The 26,871-nt window shown below is 42.1% G+C and overlaps 1 protein-coding gene across 1 annotated transcript in view; it reads left to right on the forward strand.

Moving 5' to 3' along the window:
• LOC124615362 (dnaJ homolog subfamily C member 13) overlaps nucleotides 1-26,871 on the forward strand; it is a 361,181-nt gene that overhangs the window by 77,516 nt on the left and 256,794 nt on the right. Inside the window, exons 7-9 of the mRNA XM_047143178.1 lie at nucleotides 12,665-12,787; nucleotides 18,739-18,911; nucleotides 25,238-25,445. Of these exons, the coding sequence (XP_046999134.1) occupies nucleotides 12,665-12,787; nucleotides 18,739-18,911; nucleotides 25,238-25,445 (504 nt within the window). The remainder of the gene's footprint in view (nucleotides 1-12,664; nucleotides 12,788-18,738; nucleotides 18,912-25,237; nucleotides 25,446-26,871) is intronic.

A 26,871-nucleotide genomic window follows, 5' to 3' on the forward strand; every position in this document is an offset into this window, starting at 1 on the left:
TCCTGATAACAAGAATACTATGGATTCCAGTAACAGGGCCCATGAAGTCATGAATAATGATGTGTTTCTGGTGATAAAGAGGAAGGAGGAGACATTTGAGAAAGTGTCCCCTTTCTATATCAATAAGGCTTTGGAAGGCCTTGCTGGAACATTAAAATCTATAAAACGATTGCGTAATGGCTCATTGTTGGTTGAAATTAACAGGTCAAAACAAGTAGAACTTCTTAAGAAAGCACATAAACTGGATGACTATGATATCATTATTGAGATGCACACCTCTCAACTCCAGTAAGGGCATTGTCACATGCTGAGATACCATGGACATGCACGTAACAGAACTGAAGCAAGAATGGGCATCCCAGGGAATAGTCGATGTGGAGCAACGAACATGCAGGAGTAATGCAGGAACTGAAGAGACTGCCACTTTCATTGTCACATTCAATTCTTTAACACTGCCTGAACATTTTATGGTGGGCTTCCTTTGACTTAATGTTCGGCCTTACATTCCAAACACTATGCGGTACTACAAATGCCAGCATTTCGGCCATACGGCCGTGATTTGTGAAGGTGAAGTGATCTGCAGGAACTGCAGAAAAGCTGCTCATGACACTGGGACTTAACTGCCTGTCTCCCACAATCTGCATCAACTGCTCTGGGAAACACCCAGTCTGGAGCCGAGACTGCCCTGTTTTTGCTGAAGAATGCAAAATATAGGAGATAAAAGTGACCAAGCGGATCCCCTATGCTGAAGCCAAAAAATACTACAAGGCAATGAAACCCTCGGTCTTTGCCACCTCATATTCTTCCATGGTGCAGAAACCTGTTCCCAAGGTGGACGCTTCGACACAGATGACACCTGTTGTGCCTGTATCCACCACAAGCACCTGTAAGTGCATGTGTACATGTCAAGGGAAAAAGAGTAAGGACAAAAAAATCCAGGCAGCTGCACCAGGAAAGACCAGCATTTCCGCAGCGAGCATCCAGAAGGTACAAGAAAAGCAGAGTCCCTCTTAACACCCCCTTTCCCCCTCATCTTGAAGGGATAGGGTGCAGGGAAAGCCTCAAGACGTTTGTGTCAAAAGCTGTCCTGAGCACTGTCATATGTCATTCTTTCCCATCTGACTGATGAGGAGGATATCATGGAGTTAGATGCCTTGGATCCAGGCAGCCCCTAGACTCCCCCTCGCTCTTAAAGTCCTCCACCTCCCCGGTGCAAAGATAGGGGTAAATTAAAACCGCACCAATGACATGGCTTCCATACTACAGTGGAATATGAATGGGTTCAGGACTCTTGGAGGAACTGAAACTCCTAGCACAGGCATGTCCCTTGTGCTTCTATTAAAAATAAATGCATTTTAAAGATACAGATGTCCCTGTGCTACAGGGGTATATGTTATATGACAAAGATGACCTATCTGGGAAAGGGCCAAAGGGAGGTGTCACAATGAAACTTCCTGGCAGATTAAAACTGTGTGCCAGACTGAGACTCAAACTTGGGATCTTTGCCTTTTGTGAGCAAGTGCTCTACCAACTGAGCTACCCAAGCACTGTTCCTTCAGGAAACGAAATTGCCTCCTCATGACCACTTTGAGCTTTCACATTTTTCCTGGTTCGGTTTCACCTTCCCTCTGAGGGCGGCATTCCATCTAATGGGGGCAAAATGATGCTTATACGGGATGACATTCATAGTCAATCCATCTCCCTGACTACCCATCTTCAAGCTATTGCAGTTCGCCTTTTCCTTCTCCACCTGACTTTTCCCTCTGTACCATTTTTGCCCCTTCATCATTCGATGTTACCAGGGCAGACTTCCTTCAACTTATGGGCAGCCACCTCCCCACATTTTTGCTAGTCGGTGACTTCAATGCACATCATCCCTTTAGGGGTTGTCCCAGGACCTGTCAGAGATGTGCCTTGTTGGCTGAACATCTTAACCAACTTAACTTCCTCTGCCTTAAAACTGGAGCACCTACTTTCCTTTCTGGCTCCTTGCACACCTATTCCCATTTGGACCTATCCTTGTGCGCTACCCAGCATGCCCATCTTCTTTAGTGATCAGTTCTTTCTGACACCTACTTGAACGACAATTCCCTGTGTGCTGTCTGTTTGCTGACTCCTATCACACCTATGTGCACACCCAAATGGCAGCTTACTAAGGTTGACTGGCAGCTTTACTCCTCCCTGGTGACCTTCGAAGAACAAGATTTCCCCAGTTGTGATGAGCGGGTGGAATATCTCAAAGATGTTATCCTTACTGCTGCAGAATGTTCCATTCCTCGCACTTCCTCTTTACTATGTCATGTTCCAATCCCTTGGTGGACTGAGGCATGCCGCGATGCAATTCGCGCATGGAGCTGTGCTCTCTGTGTTTTTAATGGCCTTCCTATGCAGGCAAAGTGCATTCATTTTAAACAGATGTGTGCAAAGTGTCATCTTGTTCTTCGGGATGTCAAAAGAGCTAGCTGGATTTCATTCACTAGTTCCTCTGTCGTGTGCGCCAACTTCCGATGGCTCTCTGTGACAAAGATCCATTCCCCAACTTCCAGCCTGACAGTAGCAGACGATGTCATCATGGACCCTATTGCTATCTCCAACAACTTGGGATACCATTTTGCAGATTTCAGGCTCTTCTCACTATCCTCTATTGGAAACGAATGGAGGCGGCTTGGGCGATGCCCTTCTCTTCTACGAATTGTGAGTGCTACAATGCCGCCTTTACTATGAGGGAGCTAGATCATGCTCTCATTTCATTCCGATCCTCTGCCTCAGGGCCAAATGCCATCCACATTCAGAAGTTGCAGCTCCTTTCTCTTGTGGGCAAACACTTTCTGCTTAACATGTACAACTGCATCTGGGCAGAGGGATGTTTCACAGCCTTTGGCATGAAGCCACTCCCATACCCATACCCACACCTAAGCCCCTGGTAGGGACAAACACCTTCCTTCTAGCTACTGCCCCATCTCTCACCAGTTGTGCTTGCAGGGTGATGGAATATAGGATTCATGCCCAGCTGGTATGGTGACTGGAGTCCCGCAATTTACTAACCACTGCACAGTAAGGATTTCGAGCGCGCCTTTCTGCAGTTGACCTTCTCGTCACTTTATCTACTCACGTCATTAATGGTTTTTGATTTGGAGAAGGCCTGCGATACCTACTGGAATGCTGGTGGGGCTTCCGTGGCCGCCTGCCCGGTTTCCTTCAGAAATTTTTAAAAGACAGAATTTTCAAGGTGCGTGTGGGTTTTGCCTTGTCAGACTTATTTATCCACGAAAACGGTGTGCCTCAGGGTTCTGACCCAACTGTTGTCCTCTTTGCTATTGCCATTAACTCCATAATGGCCTGTGTCTCTTGCCGGGCATCTCCAGCTCCCTTTTTGTTGACGATTTTGCTATCTATTGCAGTTCTCCCCAGACATGTCTCACTGAGCGGCATCTTCAGCGCTGTCTTGATCACCTTTACTCCTGGAGCATTGACAATGGTTTTCGCTTTTCAACTGACAAAACCGTCTGTATGAATTTCTGGCAGCGCGATTGGTTTCTCCTACCATCTTGAGCCTGTTGAACTTCCGTTTGTTGGTACTACAAAATTTCTGGAGCTCATGCTCTATAGGAAACACTCTTGGTCCTTCCATGTGTCTTACCTGGCAGCTTGCTGTATGCGATTCCTCAATGTCCTGTGTGTCCTTTATGGTACTTCCTGGGGTGCCAATTGAACCACCCTCCTCCGTTTGTACCGGCCCGGTGTCCATTCAAAACTCGACTATGGGTACTTTGTTTGTACATCTGCACGTCCATCCCTCTTACGCCGTCTCAACACTATCTACCATCATGGCATCCGTTTGGCCGCTGGCGCCCTTTACACAAGCCCAGTTCAGTGTCTGTATGCTGAAGCTGCTGAACTACCACTGTGCTACCACCGTGACTTTCTCCTCAGCAGGTATGCATGCTGTTTGTCTGCCACGTGTGGCCATCCATCTTATGCCTCCTTCTTCGATGATTCCTTTGATCACCAGTATGCGGCGCGTCCCTCTCCTCTGTTACCTCCTGGAGTCCGCTTTCGGCACTTGCTACAGTGGCTTAACTTCACACTACCTGCAACTTTCCCAGTGTGTGTGAACCATTTACCACCTTGGCTTCCTGAAGTGGCCCATGTTAACCTTGGCCTTAATTCGCTTCCTAAGGACACTACTCCAGCCTCGCTCTATCGCCTTCAGTTTCACGGCCTTCGCATGGAACTTCACGATAGAATCTTTGTACACATTGTTGGGTCTCAGACTGACTATGGGGTCACATGTGCCTTCGTCATTGGCACCCATGTCTTTTGATATCGGCTTCCGACACACCGCTCAGTATATACACCTGAGCTCTTCGCCCTGTATCAGGCCGTGGAGTACATCCGGTGACACAGACTTTTCAATTGTGTCCTCTGCTCAGACTCATTCAGTGCCCTTCAAAGTCTATGTGCACTGTACATCGCCCATCCCTTAGAGCAGCTTGTCCTGGAAATCTATCACTTGCTCACTCTTGGTAAAGCCAGTGTGTTATTTCTGTGGGTTCCTGTTCACGTCGATCTGCCAGGAAACGAGGCTGCTGACGCTGTTGTCGAGGCTGCAGTCCTTGTACTTCAGCTCGCTGGTTCCTATATTCCCTCTGATCATCTCTGTGTTGCCATCTGTCAGGAAGTGGTGTCCCTTTGGCATCGCCAATGGTCCCCCCTTTATGGGAATAAGCTCCAGCTTATTAAGCCTCTTTCAGTGGCTTGGACAACCTCCTCTTGGCCCTCCCACTAGGAGTAGGTCATTTTAACTGGGCTGCGTACTGGACACTACCTTCTTAGCCACTCACTTGATAAGTGGTGCTACCCCACCACATTGTACACATTACGCCCACATTTTGACTGTTTGCCACTTCCTGACAGAATACCATTTTGTAACCTTTAACGTTCCCATTTGGGTTTGCTGTCTGAGTTTTAGCAAATGATGCATGGCTGTTGACCACGTTTTACTTTTATCTGCCAAAGCAATATCGTGAAGGCATTTAGTTTTTAGTTTTGGATCTCTGTTTCTGTATGGTGTCTATTTTAGCCCTTTCTCCACATGCCTGTTTTTAGCCGTCTTCTCTTATATCAATTGGGACTGATGTATGGTCATTTTGTAACTCCTCTCTGTCTTTGTGTGCTATAGTTTTGACTGGGACATCTATGACCCCAAGACGAACAGTTATGAGGCCTACAACTCCCCTTTCTCCATGCGGGAGCTCAAATTGGCACGGACTGAGATCCGTGACACTGCACTTGGTCATGACCAAAAACCAGAAAGAACTGCACAGTAGTTATTGGAGTATTGTCTTAATGAGCTGTGTAGGAAAGACCCTGGAGCGAGTGGTTGACAATCATCTGGTCCGGTTGTTAGATACCAGGCAACTCCATAGCTGCCCTGGGTGTGGATTCTGAAGATTTTGGTCCACTGTCGACAATCTGATCCTCCTAGAGGCGGCTATTCAGCAGGCTTTCCTCCATAGGCATCACAGTATCGACTTACTCTTCGATATAAGTAAGGCATATGATACTACTCGGAGACACTGTCTTCTTGCACAACTGCATCAATGGGGCTTTTGTAGTCACCTCCCGATCTTCATACAGTCTTTCCTGTCTCAGCAGTTTTTTAAGACCTGAGTTGGTGACACACTGTCTGTCTGATCTAAGCAGGAGAATGGTGTTCCTCAGGGCAGTGTTTTAAGTGTTACCCTCTTTGCCATAGCCATCAGCAGTATCACATCTACAGTAAGAAGTCCTTTACAGTGCTCCTTATTTGTAGTCGATTTTGCTATTTTCTGTTCCTCCTCTACTGTTGCAATGGTGAGCTGTCAGTTGCAACTTACAGTGCAGAGGTTAGAGGAGTGGGCTGCAAAGGTGGTTTTCCAGTTTTCTGCAGGAGAGAGTGAGTTAGTGAGTTAGTGAGTGAGTGAGTTAGTGAGTGAGTGTGTGTTCTTTTTAATAGCTCTTGTCTTTTTAATTTGCCTGCTTTGAATATGGGGGATACCATCCTACATTTTAGACATGCAGTGCAGTTTCTGGGCCTCATTTTTGACTCCTGATTGTCATGGTTACCACACTTGTGAGACCCGAAAGCCAGAGCCCTGAAGGCATTGATCATCATCAAGTGCCTTAGCCACAGGTCTTGGGGACCAGACAGGGTGCGTCCCTTTGAGTTTTATCAGGCTTTTGTGCGTTCGTGACTGTACTATGGTTGCCAGGTGTATGGGTCAGCAAAGCCCTTTTACTTGTGGATCATTGATGCTGTCCGTCATGAGGGGATTCGGCAGACCACGGGTGCTTATCGGACCAATCCCATACCTAGCATCTGTGCTGAGGTGGGGGAGCTGCCACTTACCATTTGGCGCCAGCTCCTCATGGTGCTTCCGGTGTGTAAGTTCATTGCAGCTCCAACTTCACCTGCACACCATGCTGTTGCTCGTCCACCTCTGGAACACCTTTTTTCGAACTGTCCCTGAACCACAATGCCATTTGGGATCCACGTGCAGCATGTGTGCTGGAGTCACTCAGTGTGGAACCAGTATGGACCCCAAATCCAGGGTTTTAACTGTCAGCTGCCCGGGTTACTGGAGAGACCCAGAGTGATTTTAGATTTGGTACGGCACAGGAGAGAGAGCACTCCTGTTTCAGTGTTTAAAGCAATATTCTCTGATATTTTATCAGAGTACCACAACCATGCAGTTGTTTTAAGGATGGGTTTAAGCAGGGGACTCTGTTGGTTGCTGTCATTTTCCTGGATCATGTCCTCAAGGTCAGACTGCCTCCAGAATCTATCGTCTTCGATGCACAATTACATGCGATCTTGTGAGCACTGGAGCAGATGAGCCATTCTCCCGGTGTTAGATTTCTCGTCTGCTCAGATTCTCTGAGTGCCCTTTACTCTATTTTTACCCAGCAGATACAGTAACCTAGAATATCCAGGATGCCCTCCTACAACTACAACTACTGGGAAAGGAGGTGTCTTTCTGCTGGGTACCTGGGCACATTGGAATTGCAGGGATGCAGGGAATGAAAGGGGAGATCGAGCAGCCAAGGTGGTGCTGTGATCCTCTGATATTTCAGTGTGCTAGCCCCCCCTGCATGCTATCACCTCACTGTTGAGGTACAAAGTCATGTGTTGATGGGAAGACAAGTGGCTGGCAGTGACAGATAAGAAGCTCCATATCATCAAGCCCACAACTCGGCCGTGGAGTACTCCCTTCCAGTCCAGTTAGTGTGAAGAGGTCCTTCTTACTTGTCTTTACATAGGCCTCAGCCCTATGACACATGGATTCTTACCCTGGTGAGAGAACCCTCCAGTGTGTGGTGCTTGTGGCGTGCAGATCACGGTGCGCCACATTTTATTGGACTGCATTTTATTTGCTGACCAGCGGACTGCGGTGGATCTGCCAGCGGATCTGCCATATATTTTATGTAAAGGTCAAATGAATGTGGTTAGGGTTTTAAAGTTTTGTGAATTGTCCAGCATTTTAACAAGATTGCAGGGGAATGTTCTTAATGTGTCAAAGGGTGGCTGGCTCACCCTAGTTTTTTGTAAGTAGTCAGCCAGTCACATTTTCCTGTGCTTTTCTTTTAATTCTTATGTGTTTTGTTTTCTCTGTGTTTTCATTTCTTGATTATGTTTCTTCCCTCCTAATTGGTTTTAGTGCATGTGAGAGTGCATGTGATACAGAGTGACTATGTGGTTGTTTTGAGAGTATGCATGTACAACACTTTTAGTTCATCTCCACATTCATTTGTTCTCATAAGTGTTAGGGGGCTGGTGACCTCGCAGTTGGGTTCTCATCAGATCTAGACACACACACACACACACACACACACACACACACACACACACACACACACACACACACGGTTATAAGTGAAGGAACTGAGGAAAGGTTTAATTTCTGCTCAATCATAATGTTATCAGTATTAATACCAGTGTAGATATCCTACATCTCTTTCATTTTAATATCCATCTTGGGTGTACCTAAAACGTGCATAACAACCCCATAATTGAGAAAAGGCTCCTGATCTTGCAGCTGCTACTTAACTCACTGAATACATGCAACAATATCAAATACCTTTTATCAGTGTGGAAACTCTTATAGGAACATTTTTTATCAGTGTGGAAACCCTTATAGGAACATTTTTTTTATTGGTTCACTGCCCAACTTAATGTCTCGTGTAAACATCACCACTCATAATGTAATCACCTTTCTGTTGCCATCCTTCAGTAAAGGCACATGAAACAACATACATCTTGTTACTAATACCATAATAAAAGAATGAAAACAATAAATTATTGATAAAATTATTTAATTGGATAGATAAAAAATCTACTCACGAAGCAACAGCAGGAGACACACATAAAAGACGGTTGTGATTGGCAAGTTTTCGGAGCCAGTGGCTCCTTCTTCAGGCTGAAGGGTTGAAGGGGAAAGAAGAAGGGTGAAGGAAAAGGATTGGAGAGGTCTATGAAAAGGGGTAGATTTTGGGAAAGTTACCCAGAATTGCGGGTCAGGAGCGACTTACCATATGGGATGAGAAATAAAGACTGATTTTTGGGGACTGCCTCGGACAAGATTTGAAAACCTGAGAGCTTAAAGGCGGAAGACAGGGTAATATGCAAGACAGAGATTACTACTAAAACATTGTGCACGAGTTAATAATAGTGAGAAGTTAAGTGCATTGTATGTAACAGAGGTGGGAGGGGGCGGTGAAAAATAGATGGGAAAGACAATGAAAGATGTAGAAAACTAAAACGGACTGAAGCAAAGAGGAGTACTGGTTGTCACCACCAACCTGGTCTTAGTTTACGTTAATTTCTTCCATCTCAGCTACTCTTTGCTTCACTCAGTATTAGTTTTCTACATCTTTCATTGTCTTTCCCTTCTATTTTTCACCGCCACCTCCCACCTGCATTACGTACAATGCACTTAGCTTCTCACTCTTAGTAACTTGTGCACGATGTTTTAGTAGTAATCTCTGTCTTGCATATTACCTTGTCTTCCACCTTTAAGCTCTCAGGTTTTCAAACCTCATCCAATACAGTCTGCAACAGTCAGTCTTTCCTTCTCACCTCATACGGTAAGTCTTCCTGACCCATGGTTCTGGGTGACTTTCCCAAACTCTACCCCTTTTCCTAGACCTCTCCAGTCCTTTCCCTTCACCCTTCTTCCTTCCCCTTCAACCCTTCTGCCTGAAGGAGCCACTGGCTCTGAAAGCTTGCCAATTACGATGGTCTTTTATGTGCGTGTTTTGCCACTGCTCGGTGAGTAGATTTAATACCTTAATAATGTTAGCATCATTAATCTTAACTCTTCCCCACTGTTACAAATGATGGGTTAATATAATTTTATCAACCCTGCTGAGAACTAACTATGTACTATTTCTGAATTATTTAATTTGTTATAGACTGCCTAATAAGCTTGTTACACCCTGTGAATGTTTATAATGCCTGTTCCTTTGCTGGTTGTTGGGTTGGTTTATATCACACCTTCACATGTGGTTATAGTGAATGGACCCTTACACAGTGCTTAAAACTTGCTTGTTATCTTTCCACACTTGTCACTTCTCTTGTGACTTTTAACCATCATTACACCTCCCACTCTGTACAATACAGGGGTGCCTTTTTCCCATCTCTTTTTCCGTGTCTCAGGTTCTTGATTCATCTCTTCTCTAATACTCTTTGTTGATGTTGGCTGTAGGGCAGAGTTTTTCTGGCCGCTTTACCTATTTCAAGAAGTGTTCCCCTCCTACTTGTTGTCCTGTTATGTCTACTGATGATACTTTTGACTGACTATAGCAATTCATTCATCATGAATTCCAATTCACTCACTATTTCTGTCCAACTAGTCACACAGTAAGTTTGGAGCAAATGTCCCAATTAATGCATAACCCTTTCCGACAGATTACTTTGTGGCTGGTAGTGTGAAATCAAAATGTGGTTTGCATTCTCCCAAGCCAAACACTCTTTGGAAGCCCTTGGATGTAAACTAGCTCCCATTGTTTGTTAACTGGTTCTTAGGTGTACCAACATGTTTAAAATAGTGATCTCATAATTTATTGACTACACTTTTAATTGTAGCTTTTCTTAGAGGGTACAACTCTACCAACTTTGACCAACATTCTAAAATGGCCAGGATCTATCTCATTCCTCCCTAACCTCTAGGCACTGGGCCAAAGAAATCCGGTGACTCTAACTGCCAAATTTCTTGTGGAATAATGGAATACAGCAATGTGTGTGCTCCTGAAGTATTTATTTTTACCTTTTGAAATATCTCACAGTAGTGTAATATTGTCTTCACCAGTTGATTCATGTTTTTAAAGTAGCAGTACTTTTTCTTTCATGTGACACATTTCTTTGGTCCAAAGTGTGCATAACCTAAGTGTACATACCAAGTAAGTAATTTTATGGTGTCTTTAGGGATGCATAGTAACCATTTACTTGTTTTGTTGTTCCTGTGAAACAAAATTCCTTTGTGTATCTTCCAATTTTCATCCTGACTTGAGATATTTTGTTGTATACTTTGAATGTGTCTATTTTAACTATTGTCTTGCTGCTGTAGAGTTGTTAACATATGGCTGAGCATTTGAATATCTTTTTTGTTGTTGTTAATTTTCAAGAAATATATCACAAATGTTTCTCTGTTCTTTACATCCTGGTTTGATTGTAAGCCAACAGGTAATCCTTATAGGGCATCTGGTACAAAGTTATCAGTTTGAAGGTTCTGGACAAAGTTTAATAGCATGTAGTCTATGTGTGGATCCAGTTTGATTCCTGTTGTACCCACTGTGTGTCCCAAAAATTTCACCTCATCCCAACCAGGCTTTGATTTTGGTAGCTTAATCATAATTCCCTGTGATCTTAGTCTATCTAAAAATTCATTTAATGTTTGTAAGTGTTCATTCCATGTGGTAGATATAACTGCAGTGTCATAAACGTAAATTAAAATCTTCTCTCTTATGCTTTTCCCAGCCTAAGATTCTTATAACTCTGACACAGAAACATTCAGTCCAAAAGGTAATACCTGAAGCCTCATCATCCTTCAAATAGAAAAGCTGTGTACTTTTTATAGTCTTTATGAAGTTATATATGCCAGTGTCCAGTAATGAGATCCATTATGCTGATGTATCTTGCCCCTGTTTCGGTTAACATTTCTTCTGTTACAGGTGATCCCTTTCAGGTTCAATTATTTTATTAACACCTCTTGCATCTAGTACTAGTCTCGCAGTTACATTTTGTTTCGGTTAGCAACTATCAGAAGATTCAATAATACTCCAATTAATCATCCTGTCAGTTTCATTTAGGACTAACATTTTTTTAGAAACAGATATTGGATATGGTCTTGTATACAATGGATTGCGTGGCTTAATCTTTAGGGTACAAGCAGTCTTTATAATTCCTGATCTCACTGAAAAAAACATCTATGGGACTATGTAATACAGGAGCCATCTGTGCTTTCTAGTTTGATTGAGATTTACTGATCTACATATGTTATTAACTATGTCCTTTTGATTTATCTGTAGGTTGTAATCGTGTAGTTTTCTGCTATGATCATTGACTATGTTAACTTCTGCTACTAGTGTAAGATTCACCTGTCGAGTAGTCACTGAATCAGACTGTAATGTGACTGTGTTCCTGGAGGGAATGGAGTGAGGAGAACGTGTGGAGACTTGTGTAAAAGAGAAAGTGAGTCCCAAGGGAAAATGCTTGGAGAAATCTAATCTGATTTTATATTCCCAGTTGTACTGCAGATCAATTACTTCAAGCCACAGATCAGCATGGATTTGGTTCTAGAAGCTGTTTCATTTTCCCATTCACTAGTGCTATGGATCCTGATATTTATCCCAACATTACTGGCACTTTGTCTGTAGACACACAAGCTGATAAATTCCATGAGAAACTCAAATTTTCTACACTTTCTTCAATGCTGCTAAGAATTTCACCTCACTATTTTTATAGAGTGCTAAAGAATATGCAATAAACTCCTTACAAAGATGTTGAAACTGTTCTAGCTCGAGTGGATGTGAAGTTCAGCTTCAAACACCAAATTTTTGGTATTAAATCACCATCCATGAAAGGCTGTAAGACTTTGCTAGTGTAATGAAGTTCTGTAGCTCATCTGAGCAGCACAGTCAGTGATTTTTCTTCTTTTCTACTTCCTTCTCGTAAGAGGACATCCTTCAGTTTTAAAACCTCTTGCATGGCCTCAGGTCCTTACATTTTCCATCTCCATATTCTTTGATGTGGTAAGACATGTACTGCATGTGTAAATTACACTTTATGAAAGTATTCAGTGTCTTAAGATACACTAACATTTTGTGAACCCATCTTTTTGTGTAAATTGGTAAGATTCCTCAGACTACGGATTGAAGTATGAAGTCATCAGTGTTATGGAATGACACTTGCCATTGCTGCTGTTAGATGCCAGAGATGGCAAAACTGACCCTCTCCTGTTTCACAACTGGAGCTCCTCCTGTGTTGACGCAACCTCATGATGTACACACATTTCCTAACTCCACACCATGCCGCAACTGCTCTGCTTGGACATCATTTTTTTATATATGTATGAAAATGTTAGCTATTGATACTTTCGGTGTCTTAATATACCTGTTATTTCAGACGGAGTCAAGCCATCTGAAATTTCTGCAGCAACCTCCAGGTGGAAGAACGTTTTCAGAGATAGTCGAGAGGTTTAATGCAAACATTCCTTACAGTGGTCTCATGCACTCTGTTACGCAAGATGTGAGTATTTCGATGATCGCATTGCATTTTGAAATCATTTTGAACTATTCTACTAGCTGATAGCCAGAACTTGAAGTACTAAGTTTGGACTGCTACCTGTATAGTTTTTCATGATCATTTGCTTTTGTTACAAATGATGTTTGTACTCAGCTAGTAATGCTATTGAGTTCAGAAGACTTTGATTACAAATGCACATGATTTTTTGTAAGGTATGGATTTTATTACTGAACTACATTATAAAACACGTGTGACAAGTGTAATTATATAGGATGTGGTTCACACTATGTGATCAAATGTATCCGTACACCTGGCTGAAAATGACTTAAAAGTTCGTGGCACCCTCCATCAGTAATGCTGGAACAATATGGTGTTGGCTCACCCTTAGCATTGATGACAGCAGGGATACGTTCAATCAGGTGCTGGAAGGTTTCTTGGGGGACGGCAGCCCATTCTTCATACAGTGCTGCACTGAGGCGAGGTAATGGCGTCGGTCAGTGAGGCCTGGCATGAAGTCAGCGTTCCAAAACATCCCAAAGGTGTGCTGTAGGATTCAGGTCAGGACTCTGTGCAGGCCAGTAGTCCATTACAGGGATGTTATTGTCGTGTAACCACTCCGCCACAAGCCGTGCATTATGAACAGGTGCTCAATCATGTTGATAGATGCAATCGCCATCCCCGAATTGCTCTTCAACTGTGGGAAGCAAGAAGGTGCTTAAAATATCAATGCAGGCCTGTGCTGTGATAGTGCCATGCATAAAAACAAAGGGTGCAAGCCCCCCCCCCCCTCCATGAAAAACGTGACCACACCATAACGCCACCGCCTCTGAATTTTACTGATGGCACTACACACGCTGGCAGATAACATTCACCTGGCATTCGCCATACCCACACCCTGCCATCAGATTGCCACATTGTGTATCATGATTCATCACCCCACACAATGTTTTTCCACTGCTCAGTCGTCCAAAGTTTACTCTCCTTATACGAAGCGAGGCGTCGTTCGGCATTTACCGGCATGATGTGTGGCTTTGAGTAGCTGCTCAACCGTGAAATCAAAGTTTTCTCATCTCCTGCCTAACTGTTTGGAATTCCTGTGTGATGGTCTGGATAGATGTTTGCCTATTACGCATAACCCTCTTCAACTGTCAGTGATTTAGGTCAGTAAACAGACAAGGTCAGCCTGTACGCTTTTGTGCTGTGTGTGTTCCTTCACGTTTCCACTTCACTATCACATTGGAAACTGTGGACCAAGGGATGTTTAGGAGTGTGATAATCTCACATACAGACGTATGGCACAAGTGACACCCAATCACCTGACCACGTTCGAAGTCTGTGAGTTCCGTGGAGCACCCCATTCTGCTCTCTCACGATGTCTAATGACTACTAAGGTCACTGATGTGGAGTACCTGGCAGTAGGTGGCAGCATAATGCACATAATATGAAAAACATACATTTTTGGGGGTGTCCAGATAGTGTACCTTTTATATGAAACGCAGTTTTACCCAGACATTGTGGAATGTATTTGTGATCCTTAGTGTGCTTAAATTTCATGCAATTTAAGATTATGAAGTGTTTCATGTGTTCATTGTTGTTAAAGATTATTGTGGTTAGTAAACATGTACATTATATTTCTGATGGCTGTATATCAGTTTTCCTTTGATATTATTGTCATGTAGCAGCTCAGTACAAAAAAATTTATAAAATGGTCAACATACAGGCAAAGAGATGTAATTAGAAAAGTGAAGACTGCTGCATGAAATGAAATAGACAAAAAACTGGACACAAAAGAGTGACAAGAAAATTGTAGAGTATCTAAGCCCAGAATGAGGCAACTGTAGTAACAAACACACAAATAAGTACACACAGAATAACCAATCACTTTAAAGAGAACACCGATCATAAGTTCCGTACATAGTCCATGTACGTAGTTAGGCTTAGTCCAAACAAGTAAAACATGTTCCAAGAATGGAGTCAAGTGAGCACATGAATGAACCTTTGCAGAATGAGAGCAAGAGCCTTCAACTCTGGAATTTAATAGGTAGGTTGCTAGTCAGATTCACAAGAGGGCGCTGTCTGTGGGCTTGTGTGCACTGGCCTCACTGTGATGCTACCATCGTTGGTTGACTGTGCTGCCAGGTGCCGATGTGGGCGAAGTGAATCCTAAGGAGACAAGCTGGCACCCAGAGTGGTGTAAGTGTGGTAACAGTGTTACCACAGCCATCTCCCATTGGTAGGTTGACAGAGACAATGCATCTCTGGTGTCCGTTCCTCACAGCACTTGATGGCGTGCGGCACTCGGAAAAGCGATGTCCGTGTCTTCTGGGCACAATCATTGTGTGACTCCGGACAAGCAAAAAGTCCCATAGTGCCTAGCACTGGAGAGAGAAGCCAGAAGTGACCCTTGCACTGATGGCTCCATTGCAGGGGGATGACTGAAGGTGAGACATCAGCTGCAGGAGTTGCAGATACTGGAGTGGGAACGATGATAGTGGTGTCCAGGGGCTCAGGCTGTGGGAAGGAGTTGGCTGGACAATCAGTTGTGACTAGTTGCTGCTGAAGCTTGTCCACATGTAGCCACTGACCCTTGTTTAGAGGGCAGAAAAGAAATTTGAGGAGGGTGAAGTAGATGGCACTCAGTGTAGGAGGTAGAAGCAAAAACATAGAGGACTTCAAGAATGTCAGAGAATGAGAGGATCTGGACACCAGGAGGGAAAGGTTTCTGGGAATTGTGGAGGCTGGTCCCCTACCCATGGGCAGAGTTGTTTGTGATGGCAGACCACCAGCCTGTCCTCTGTCTGCCGCCTGGAGACTCTCCAACTCTGCTTGCCATGGATGATTACTGGGCTCCAGCACTCTTTAGGACTAGAAGTGCGAGTGCACACAGGGTTCCGAATGTGTAATGTGGCAATGGAGGCACCTGAGGATGGTGTGAGGCGGGCAGCAGGAGATTGAGAACTGTGTACAACTGACTCCCATGCAGCAGTTGAGTCGGGCACTTGTCGCCCAACAACGTGGACTTATAAGAAATGAGAAAATGGATGCGTGCATCTTCAGCCAAGGCATCCCCTATGTATTTCATCTGCATCCTGAAAGACAGGATGAGACATTCTGGCTCCCTGTTCGATTGTGTGTGGAACTGGTTCAACTTGGCATGTTGGGTATCATGTTGCATACAAAATTCTCATAAAGTCTGAGAGATAAACTTTGGGCAGTTGTCCGTCACTCAGCCATCTGTTCTGCCGTTGTTGAGCAGTAGTTTATGATGTACAGAAATAAAATAGTGTGTAGTCATCTATGACCACAAACTTGTAAACATCCAGAAAGGGCCCCACAAAATAGTGGTGGTGAATGAAACAAGAAGTTACTGTTACCAGTCACTTTTTATTTATATACACCACATGATTTGGAGGTTCAAACATCCATCAGCTGGATTTACATTTGTTAGTATGACGTGTTTTGTGTTATAATTTTGGTAACTTGTGGCACTGTCTCCAGTGGTCACAGTCTCCTTTCTCTATTGTAACACATCACGTGCAAACTTTAATATTGTTTACAAAATATGACAGTTTACATTGATATGTTACGATAGAGAAAGGAGCCTGTGTCTACAGGAGAAAGTACTACAAGTTACCCAAAATCATAACACAGCACACATGCCATACTAACAATTGTAAATCCAACTGGTGATGGACATTTAAACCTTCAAAACACATTGTGGGTGTAAATAAAAAGTGACTGGTAACAGTAAACTTGTTGTTGATTCGATATCAATAACAGTCGCAGTAAAACCTAACCTAAAATGTTTGCATTTAAATCGAGGTGGGCTTGCTCCTGTGGCTATAAAGTTTCCGGCGATGAAGGATAACACTGCTGTGGAGTGGTCTGGTGACCTGCACATTTAGAACAAGCGGCAATTAAAAGTTCAATCTCACAATCGACCCTTGGCCAGTAGACATGTCGGCAGGCCAACATCCCCATCTGTAAAGTGTCCCGGTGATCACAATGCAGGAGACAAAAGATGTGCCATGTGAGGGACACCGGACTGTCCACGTGTGGCACAGACAATAAAATAACACATTGATGAGTCAATCTATTACACAGCACAAAATAATTACAGATGAGATCCAATGCACAAGCTGGAGGCAATATCGGCCACCCATGCTTAATGTACTGCCAAACATGGTGAAATACAGGATCTGAGCTGACAGCGTGGGTGATGCGGGAGCTGGTAATAGGGAACCATCTGCCTTCCACTGAGCTTTACAATTGAGACAGAAACTGAGACCATCATTCTGGTCAAAGCTGGCTTCAGGACTCATAGGAAGAAGGAACAGGGCAGGGCATCTGAGTGCTGAGGCATCAGGTGAAAGTGGATCTCATAGGGATAATGACTGAGAAACAGAGCCCAACTTTGAAGTTTGTGTGCCATCTTGTTCAGCAGACATGCCACAGAGCTAAACAGAAAAACTAAAGTTTGTAACCAGGTAAAGCTTGACACCAGAGAGAATGACATGAAACTTGTCATTTGCAGAAAAATGACCACAGAAAAAATGGCCGTGGCCTCTTTTTTCGATTTGTAACTACTTTTTCTGTGCGGAGTTGAGTGTCTTTGAGGAAAAGCAGAGAGATGCTCCGAACCATCTGTATTATGTCGAGACAGTATGACTCCCTTCGGGTACAACAATATGGCGGTAGCCAAAATAAACTAGCGTCTCTGCTGGTATGTGGCCAGCACAGGGTGGAATGCATACCGTTCTTCAATTTTCAGAATGCTTGTTCGCAGGCAGGTATCCAAACAAATGGTGCAGTTTTCTTAAACAATTGATTGAAAAGGTGTGCTACCATAGATGACGATGACGAGAACTTGTGGCAATATGCAACTTTGCCTGAAATTCCTGGAGCTCCGTCACCTTAATAGAATGTAGTAGGGCTTCAATAGCTGTAATATGGCTGTTTGTAGGCTGTATCCCCCAGGTATTCAATAGAGGGTTTTAAGAAATGACACCCAAACTGCATTTGAGACCCACGTCCCACAAGTTCTGAAACAGAAGTCGAATGTTGCAAATATATTCCTCGGAGTTGGAGATAGCAGAGAGAGACGGAGATAGCAGAGAGAGATGGAGATAGCAGAGAGAGATGGAGATAGCAGAGAGAGATGGAGATAGCAGAGAGAGATGGAGATAGTAGAGAGACAGCCCTCTGCTCCAGGATTCTAAAAGGTGGGTCGCTAGCCCGATTGGTGAGATGGTGCTGTCTGTGAGCTGCATGTGCCAACCTCGCTGTGATGCTGCCCTTGCTGTTTGATTGTGCCGGCACCAGCACGGGTGAGTTCAGCTGTAACAAGATGAGCCGGCACCTCGTGTCTTGACATGTTCATGGCCAATTTTGTGCTGGTGCAGTAGTTGTGGTAATTTAGGGCTTCCACAGCACCCAAGGATTTCACATACATTATACAAGTATCATATTGTATTTTTATTGGTCATGTTGTCTGCAAAAGCAGTTCACGCATGAGACAAGCCCCAGAATGAGGCCCTTTTCTAACTGTGTAAGATGATAGATAAGAACCCTGCCCCATGTGCAGCACCTCCATGTCTCTCACTGTGATCGTTCAATATCTGTTACTGTCCATGCTCCTTATACACCCCCTTTTGTGTGCATGTTTCTCCTACATGCTTGAAAAAGGAATTTCATTCTGAAAGCTAGCAAAGCTCTGTACCTTTTTTTTATGTATGTATTGACAACGCAGCACTTCTGCCTTTCGGTGTGTTACCTCCTTTATTCCTAAATAATTTGTAATTCTTAACTAGAACTTCCTGTGCATTGTAGCACTTAAGAATCATAAAAGTCACATTTGTGCAGAATTAGTTTCTTAAATTTTTTACTGTCCATTGTAGTAAAAAATACTTTAAGTTTAGTTAACCATTTAAAAATTTTGTGTATGTGCTCCTCAGGGACTGTTCGCAGAAAACAAGGAGAAGCTTATTACTGGAGCCCTACAATCTCTTGTACAGAAAGAAGGGGACCAAGCAACAATAACACCTCAAGAACTGGAAGGCCAGTTCCAGGCATTAAGACGGCTAGTTGCATCCAAAGTTGGCTTTGCTGCTTTTACATCTATGCCTGGGTAATCTAATGAGTCTTTAACATGTTAAAAATTAAATGCAACTAACTATGTGTGAAGCATTTAGTGGTATAATGTGATCAGAAGTAGAAGACTTACCTGTCACATTTTGGTAGATGAAATTTTGAAAAATCTATGAAAAGTTGAGAAAAACGGTGAATGCAAGTCACAGGTGTAGAATCCTTTGCAGACATAGTACAGGTGCTATGCAGTGTAGTAGAAATCATGTGATATTATGGTGCTATTGGTAGTGGAAATATTTTTCCAGTTATTTGGGGGGGGGGGGGGGATAGAACTTTGATTAGGCTTCACATCGAATAACCTTTGAAACATTGAGAAAAAAGGGCATTTTAGTTTTCCTTCCCTGCCTAATGTACATGGCCAAAGATTCTGACATTTGTATATCTTTAGTTTTAAAGGTTTGGTTTCATCTACATCCATACTCTGCAAGCCACTATACGGAGTGTGGCAAGTCACTACATGGACTGAGCAAATAATGGCTGTTTACATGCCTCCATATGAGTCCCAACATCTCTTATCTGGTCTTTGTGATCCTTATGCAAATGTACTTTGGTGGCAGCAGAATCTTTCTGCAGTTGGATTCAAATGCGGGCTCTCTAAATTTTCTCAGTAGTGTTCCTCATAAGGAATGTCTCCTTCCCTCCAAGGATTCCCATTTGAGTTCCTGAACCATCTCCATAAAACTTATTTGCTGCTCAAACCTACTGACAACAAAGCTAGCTGCTCACCTTGAATTGCTTTGAGTCTTCCTTCAATTTGACTTGGTGTGGGGCCCTAACACTCAAGCAGCACTCGAGTGGTTCCCCCTAGTGTCCCACATGCAGTCTCCTTTACAGATGAACCACACTTTCTTACAATTCTCCCAATAACCGAAGTTGACCATTGGTATTCCCTACTACAATCCTTACATGCTCGTTCCAGTTCATATCACTTTATAATGTTCCACCTACTTATTTACAATGTAGGAAAGGATAGATTGCTTCTTGTGGTAAGGTTGGTATGTCAAGTTGCAGACAGCTACAATTAAGATACTTAAACATAGTTTTCAACTACAGCGTTTGTCAGAAAAAGAGAAATACTCACCATTCATTCACTCAAGCAAGCACACCTAAGAGCTTTTGGAATTGGTGGTCATGTGTGTGTGAGGTGTGCTTGCTTCCTTTCTTTCTGATGAAGAGTATGGCCAAAAGCTTGGTGTGAGTGTTTTTCAACTGTGTCTGCCTGCAACTTAATGTGTCACCTTTACAGTAAGTAGCAATCTATCTTTTTCTATTTTGTTAATATTCCTACCCGGAGTTTCCATTGTTTGACACCTACATACTTAATCAATGTGGCTGTGTTTTTTGCGTACTAGGGTTTCTCATGGCCATTATTCAATTGTTACCCAGTGATGGCCCAGTAAGCTAAAAAGTTTTTTCACAAACTAATATTAGTGAGTAAACATAGTTTGTTTGCTATTTCACTCTTTTAATAAAAAACGTTAAACTCACTCATCAATATAATGGAAGGAAACATTCCACGTGGGAAAAATTATATATAAAAACAAAGATGAGGTGACTTACCGAACAAAAGCGCTGGCAGGTCGATAGACACACAAACAAACACAAACACACACACAAAATTCAAGCTTTCGCAACAAACTGTTGCCTCATCAGGAAAGAGAGAAGGAGAGGGGAAGACGAAAGGAAGTGGGTTTTAAGGGAGAGGGTAAGGAGTCATTCCAATCCCGGGAGTGGAAAGACTTACCTTAGGGGGAAAAAAGGACAGGTATACACTCGCACACACGCACATATCCATCCACACATACAGACACAAGCAGACATATTTAAAGACAAAGAGTTAGGGCAGAGATGTCAGTCGAGGCAGAAGTGTAGAGGCAAAGAAGTTGTTGAAAGACAGGTGAGGTATGAGTGGCGGCAACTTGAAATTAGCGGAGATTGAGGCCTGGCGGATGACGAGAAGAGAGGATATACTGAAGGGCAAGTTCCCATCTCCGGAGTTCGGATAGGTTGGTGTTGGTGGGAAGTATCCAGATAACACCGTCCGGGTTATCTGGATACTTCCCACCAACACCAACCTATCCGAACTCCGGAGATGGGAACTTGCCCTTCAGTATATCCTCTCTTCTCGTCATCCGCCAGGCCTCAATCTCCGCTAATTTCAAGTTGCCGCCACTCATACCTCACCTGTCTTTCAACAACTTCTTTGCCTCTACACTTCTGCCTCGACTGACATCTCTGCCCTAACTCTTTGTCTTTAAATATGTCTGCTTGTGTCTGTATGTGTGGATGGATATGTGCGTGTGTGCGAGTGTATACCTGTCCTTTTTTCCCCCTAAGGTAAGTCTTTCCACTCCCGGGATTGGAATGACTCCTTACCCTCTCCCTTAAAACCCACTTCCTTTCGTCTTCCCCTCTCCTTCCCTCTTTCCTGATGAGGCAACAGTTTGTTGCGAAAGCTTGAATTTTGTGTGTGTGTTTGTGTTTGTTTGTGTGTCTATCGACCTGCCAGCGCTTTTGTTCGGTAAGTCACCTCATCTTTGTTTTTATATATAAACTCACTCATCAGTTACACATGAAATGATATCTTTCATGCACAGTAAATGTATTGAGGTAGGTGATGTTTAATTATTGTCTGTACTGCACAGGACATCAGAGGATAATTTTGGCAACAACATAATTGCTCAGAACAGGTGCAGCAATTGTATTTAACATCTTTTAATATGATGTCTGGCTGGTGAAAATTGTCAACAGTGCTTTTCATCTGCGTGACATGGAATCATTATGAATATTGATGGGACCATGTGGGGAAACTACTCTACTACTCAAGGAGAGCAGCCTCAATCCTTGGAGTAGTCCTGGGAGGCCCTGACTTACATTCAGTATGATCTCTAAGCTAATTCTTTTCATGATTTTGTTCATAGCTGTAGTCAGCAGCTGCAGAATATTTCATCAAAGATAAAGTGTCAGTCGGCAGCTGCACATGAAAACCATAATTTGGTTTATGTAACCAGTTTCAACAGTTCAAACTGTCATCTTCAGAAGTGAAGTCGGCTAAATTATTAGCGAGCCACTGTCAAAAATAAGAATCAGACTCTGTAGCAAAGGACACAACTATCTGATTCTTGTTTTTGATGTTGACTCACTAATAATTTAGCCTACTTCACTTCTGAAGATGATAGTTGAAACTGTTGAAACCAGTTAAGTGAACCAAATTATGGTTTTCGTGTTCTGCAGTTGATGACTGACTCTTTATCTTTGGTGAATCCTATTTATTACTATTACAGTCTGGGTAGCATTCTGACTATGATATTTCAGTGACATCATACTTAGTAGCAAGTTTTCCATCATCTCAGATGTGTTGGGATGAGCATTTTCCAAGGAAAGAAAAGATTCAGCAGTGGCACTGGCATCGCCAATGTAGAGCAATATGTGTTCTTGAGCATTATCATGTTATTGTGTGAATGAGATTGACTGTGGATCTGTGTAAATTGAGCCAGTTTGCGTGGAACTTTTTGTGTCCTGGTGCTGTTTACAAGAGTCACTGCAGTTTACTTGCATTCTGTTGCTTATGTGAGTATGGTATGGGAAGTTCTTGCAGAAAGTAAATAACTTAGGCATGAAGATAAAACTTGCTGAATAGTAGAAGCATTGACACATCAGCAGGCACACAGTGAAGAATGAACGCTTCACTAGGTTTCAGATTATCCTTTTTCGAGTACAAAGTTCCTTTTTCTTATTAACTTTTTAATAAGACCCATCAAGTACCTAATTTTTTGTGTGCCTGTCAATGACTCGGAGCTTCTATTAAGTGGTGTGTGAGCAAGATCAATGTAGTAAGTCTTCATTACTGCAATCACAAGAGTTTTTAAGGGTTTGTTGGACATCTGAATATGTTCTGTTAAGTTTCCTACATACTTTCATATTATGTGCAAGTTTTAAATTATTGCAGCTTCTTGTTAATGATATCATACTGATCACTTACCATTAGGTCATTTCTTTTGAAGGTGAGTGCACAGTTCTAAAATTAGACTTCACAAATCACTTTTGCTGAGATATTACATTGCCTTTCCTCATGTCAAAGTGAACAGCAGAAGTGTGTGCATATGTCCCTTGGAATACCTTGACCAGAGTGAGTTCAAACCAGTGTCACTCTCTTCTCAACATTAAGGGTTTAACCCATGTACTGGAAGTGCAGCCAGAGCAATAAGAACACAGTCTTGTTTTATGGTAGAATAAGATATATTCAAAAAGACCGTCCTTCACTTATTATATCTTTATTGCTCACTGTACTAATGTTAAGCACTGTCTCACCTCAAAGTAGTCCTCTCCACTAGCAGTACACTGTTCCCAAAATTGAGAAACCTCCTGGAATGCACTTTCTGGGATGGCTCACAGGTCTCTCATTACATTATTCAGTGTCTCCTTTATAGCTTGGAAATGATATCGTACAATTTGTGGTGATAAGTTAGGGAAACAGAAAAAAATATGCTGCAGCTAGGTTTGGAAAATAGGGTGGGTAGGACACAATGGGACTCTGATGTTTTTCCTGATAGCTGTAGACAAGGAGCAACATGTGAGCTGGTGCATTGTCATGTTGCAACATCCTAGTCTGGTTTTTAAAAATTCAGCTCTCTTCCTGCACACAGCATCCATCAGACATGATAAAATTCTCTGGCACACTTCAATATTCACCATCTGACCAGGTGATACAAATTCTTGATGGACAGTGTCTTTGCAGTCAAAAAACACAACCAGCATCATCGTGACTTTTGCATGCTATTTTTGGATGGGGAGATCTTTTCTCCATCTGTTGTAATGTTTGCATCTTTGTTTCAACATCATAGCCATAAACCTACATCTTGTTTCCTGTTATGACATTCTTAAGGAGGGTTTCATTGCTGTTTGCAATGGCAAGCAGTTCCTGCATGATTCAACAAGGGTGTGTTTGATCGCCAGTCAACAAATGGGCTGGAATTTTGCTCTGATGCAGTGCATATCACAAGTTTGTACCCTAAATTTGATGGCAGATTCCATGCTGATGCTCACTTTGTCAGTAGCTTCTCGAACAGCTAAATGACAGTTTTCTCAGATCATAGCCTGAACTTTCTTGACATGGTCATCATCTGTTGATGTGTGAGGTCGTTTAGGCCAGGGATTCTCTTTACTGACTTTCTGCCATGTTCAAATTGCTTAAACCACTCACTGCGCTGTGTGCAACTCGTACAACCCTCCCTGTATTCTTGACCAAGCAAGTGAAACGTCTGTATAAAAGTTTCTCCAAGTTTGTAGCAAAATTATACTCACCCATGTTACTCTTCAAGTTTTTTTATCATCACTTTGTCACTAATCTTACAAACAGCTTGGTTATGTGCTCACTTTTAGTGACTGTAGCTGTGCAACTAACGGTCAGTGCAATGAGGCTAATGGCGGTTTTTGCCTAAACCTGCTGCTAGATGCACTCAGTAGCTGCAACATGTTCCCTCTGCCATTTGGCATGCTATTTCAGTAGTTTGGTCTATGTTTATCTTCACTCTGCTTGCAGATTTTTGTGTGTACCACGTGCTTAGAGCATATTATTCACCTGCTCAGTTAAAAACATAGTACATTTGACTGAATAAATTCATCACCTGAGCCGTGCAGAAACTAAACTGCTAAAATGTCTTGCACTGACAATTTTTACTGCTTCCTTTCCTGAATTGCATGCCATTTTCCTTTAATACTAATTTCTACCTACCTGACACTAAGATCTATACTTCAGAACATTTCAAAATCACCTACAAACATCTGCAGGCTACTTGTAATTTTACAGTTATTATCTTTTCATTTGGAATGGTCCCTTATCCATGGCTTTGGCATCCTTAGAAAATGTACTTATTTGGGCACGGACTCACCAAGGCATCTGGCCACACCTATACCTTCACTTGTCATTAATACCCTTAAAATTTTTAATGAAATGACACATTACTGTACTCTCATTGAATTTGTATCTCTGTCAGCATTTTCTTGTGTCTTTCTGTTGTTTTCTGGTAAGCAGCATTTATCATTATTTGAAAATATTTTATTTGGGGCAGTACTGGAGCCACCTTCCCATGATACACAACCATCTGTTCCACTTGTACAATTAAACAGTTGACCAACACAAAATAAACAAGAAAAAATAATAACTAAGTGTCTTGTAAGTACTATAGTGTCCACAGGGCACATTTGTAGCAATTTTTGTTTGAAGTATACATATTTATTGTATTATTTAAAAATTTAAAAGAATATAAAATGTTAAAATTCTCTCCTGATGATACTTTTCTTTAGGTTCCGAGAAAGTGTTGGCCTAAAAGTTGTGAAAGCACTTAAAAGGGAAGATGAGGGAGTAACTCATGCTGCTATTGACATGGTTTGTGCATTGATGCACCCAATGCATGACGATTATGATTTGCGGCAAGAACAACTTAATAAGTCTTCGTTACTGTCATCACAAAAGTTTTTAGAAAGTTTGTTGGACATGTGGATCTGTCATGTGGTACGTTTCATATGTACTTTGATGTTATGCACATGTTTTAGACTACTGTTTAACTATGTTGCTGTTGTATAAGTTTTACCAACTTCATTCCACATTACATATTGTAAAAAAATTAATTATAATGAGAAGAACATTGTATTACAAAGGATTTAAGGGAACCTCTTACAGCTGCATGATCTGTTGTGGCATCATTTGCTATGTGAAATAATTTCACAGAATATGTCTTGTTTACAGGGAACTTTCTCCATTTTGTGTATCTAGGCTGTTTCTTGAAAAGACTTCTAATAAGTCACATGTACACTTAATATGTAGAGGTAGAGCTTGTACGCAGCAGTCTTCCCTATAGTACACCATTCCTATATGCAAATGAAGGAGCCAATAGCTGGATCACTGCTATTTGTTCATCGTGATGTGAGATTATGCAAAATAACAGTAGTTCAGATGTGTTATGAAAGGTTTATTGAAATTGTCAGCATTACGTAAGACAGGTTTCAATGTCAGTAATAACAAAAGTATTTTGTGTTGTTCAGTAATTCATCAAATGTTGAAGGATGAGGGTATTTCTGCACGCTAAATGCCTCGGTGTTCTTTCTAACTCATTTACTGATCTCTCATTCCTGCTTCCTGGCTGGAGAGTAGGAATAAGAAAGAGTAGTCATCATGCGTAAATTTGTCTACCAGATAGAATCATTATTCTTCAATTATTAGTTTTGATTGTATCTTCTATTCTCCATTTATGTTGTCTCATGTTAGTTGCAAAATATTTTTGGATTTTATGGCTGAATATTAATGTTTTTAGCTGTGTGGAGTGAGGTGTTTTGAATGTGGATATTATGTATTAATTCAGAAACCCTTAAATTATGGACAAATCTATTGTATTATCATCCAGCTAAGCCATGTAGCTCTTCTGATGGATGACTACTTCTCTGCTGTACCCATAACTGTGCTGAAAATCTGGAAGTGTTTATCTAATTTTCAGTGTGTTATTTAATGAATAGAAAGCACTTATTCTCATTTGTTGCTATATTGATGTATTGGTTGTAGTACTTAAACACATCATGCAATGTTTGTAAACGATAAGCGTTTTGATATTATATGCGATCACTATAACTTTAATGACAGTTCTCTTCGGAAAGACGGTTCAGCTTCCTCTCTTGTTCCCATGACATGTTACCAATTGCCTTGTCACTGAAGCCCAAATTCTCTTTTGGTACTGACAATATCCCTGACTATATCTTGAAGAAATGTGCACTCTTCATAGCCAGGCCACTTGTCAACATCTGTAACTGGTCTCTATCAGAAATTGGCGATAGCAAAAGTAAAACCCCTGTTCAAGAAAGGGATAAAAACAGAAGTATCAAACTACAGGCCAATCTCACTATTATCTGGTTTTTCCAAAATAACTGAAAAAAATCTGTTATAAACG

The sequence above is a fragment of the Schistocerca americana genome, chromosome 5 (assembly GCF_021461395.2).
Source record: "Schistocerca americana isolate TAMUIC-IGC-003095 chromosome 5, iqSchAmer2.1, whole genome shotgun sequence".
In the NCBI taxonomy this organism is placed as follows: domain Eukaryota; kingdom Metazoa; phylum Arthropoda; class Insecta; order Orthoptera; family Acrididae; genus Schistocerca; species Schistocerca americana.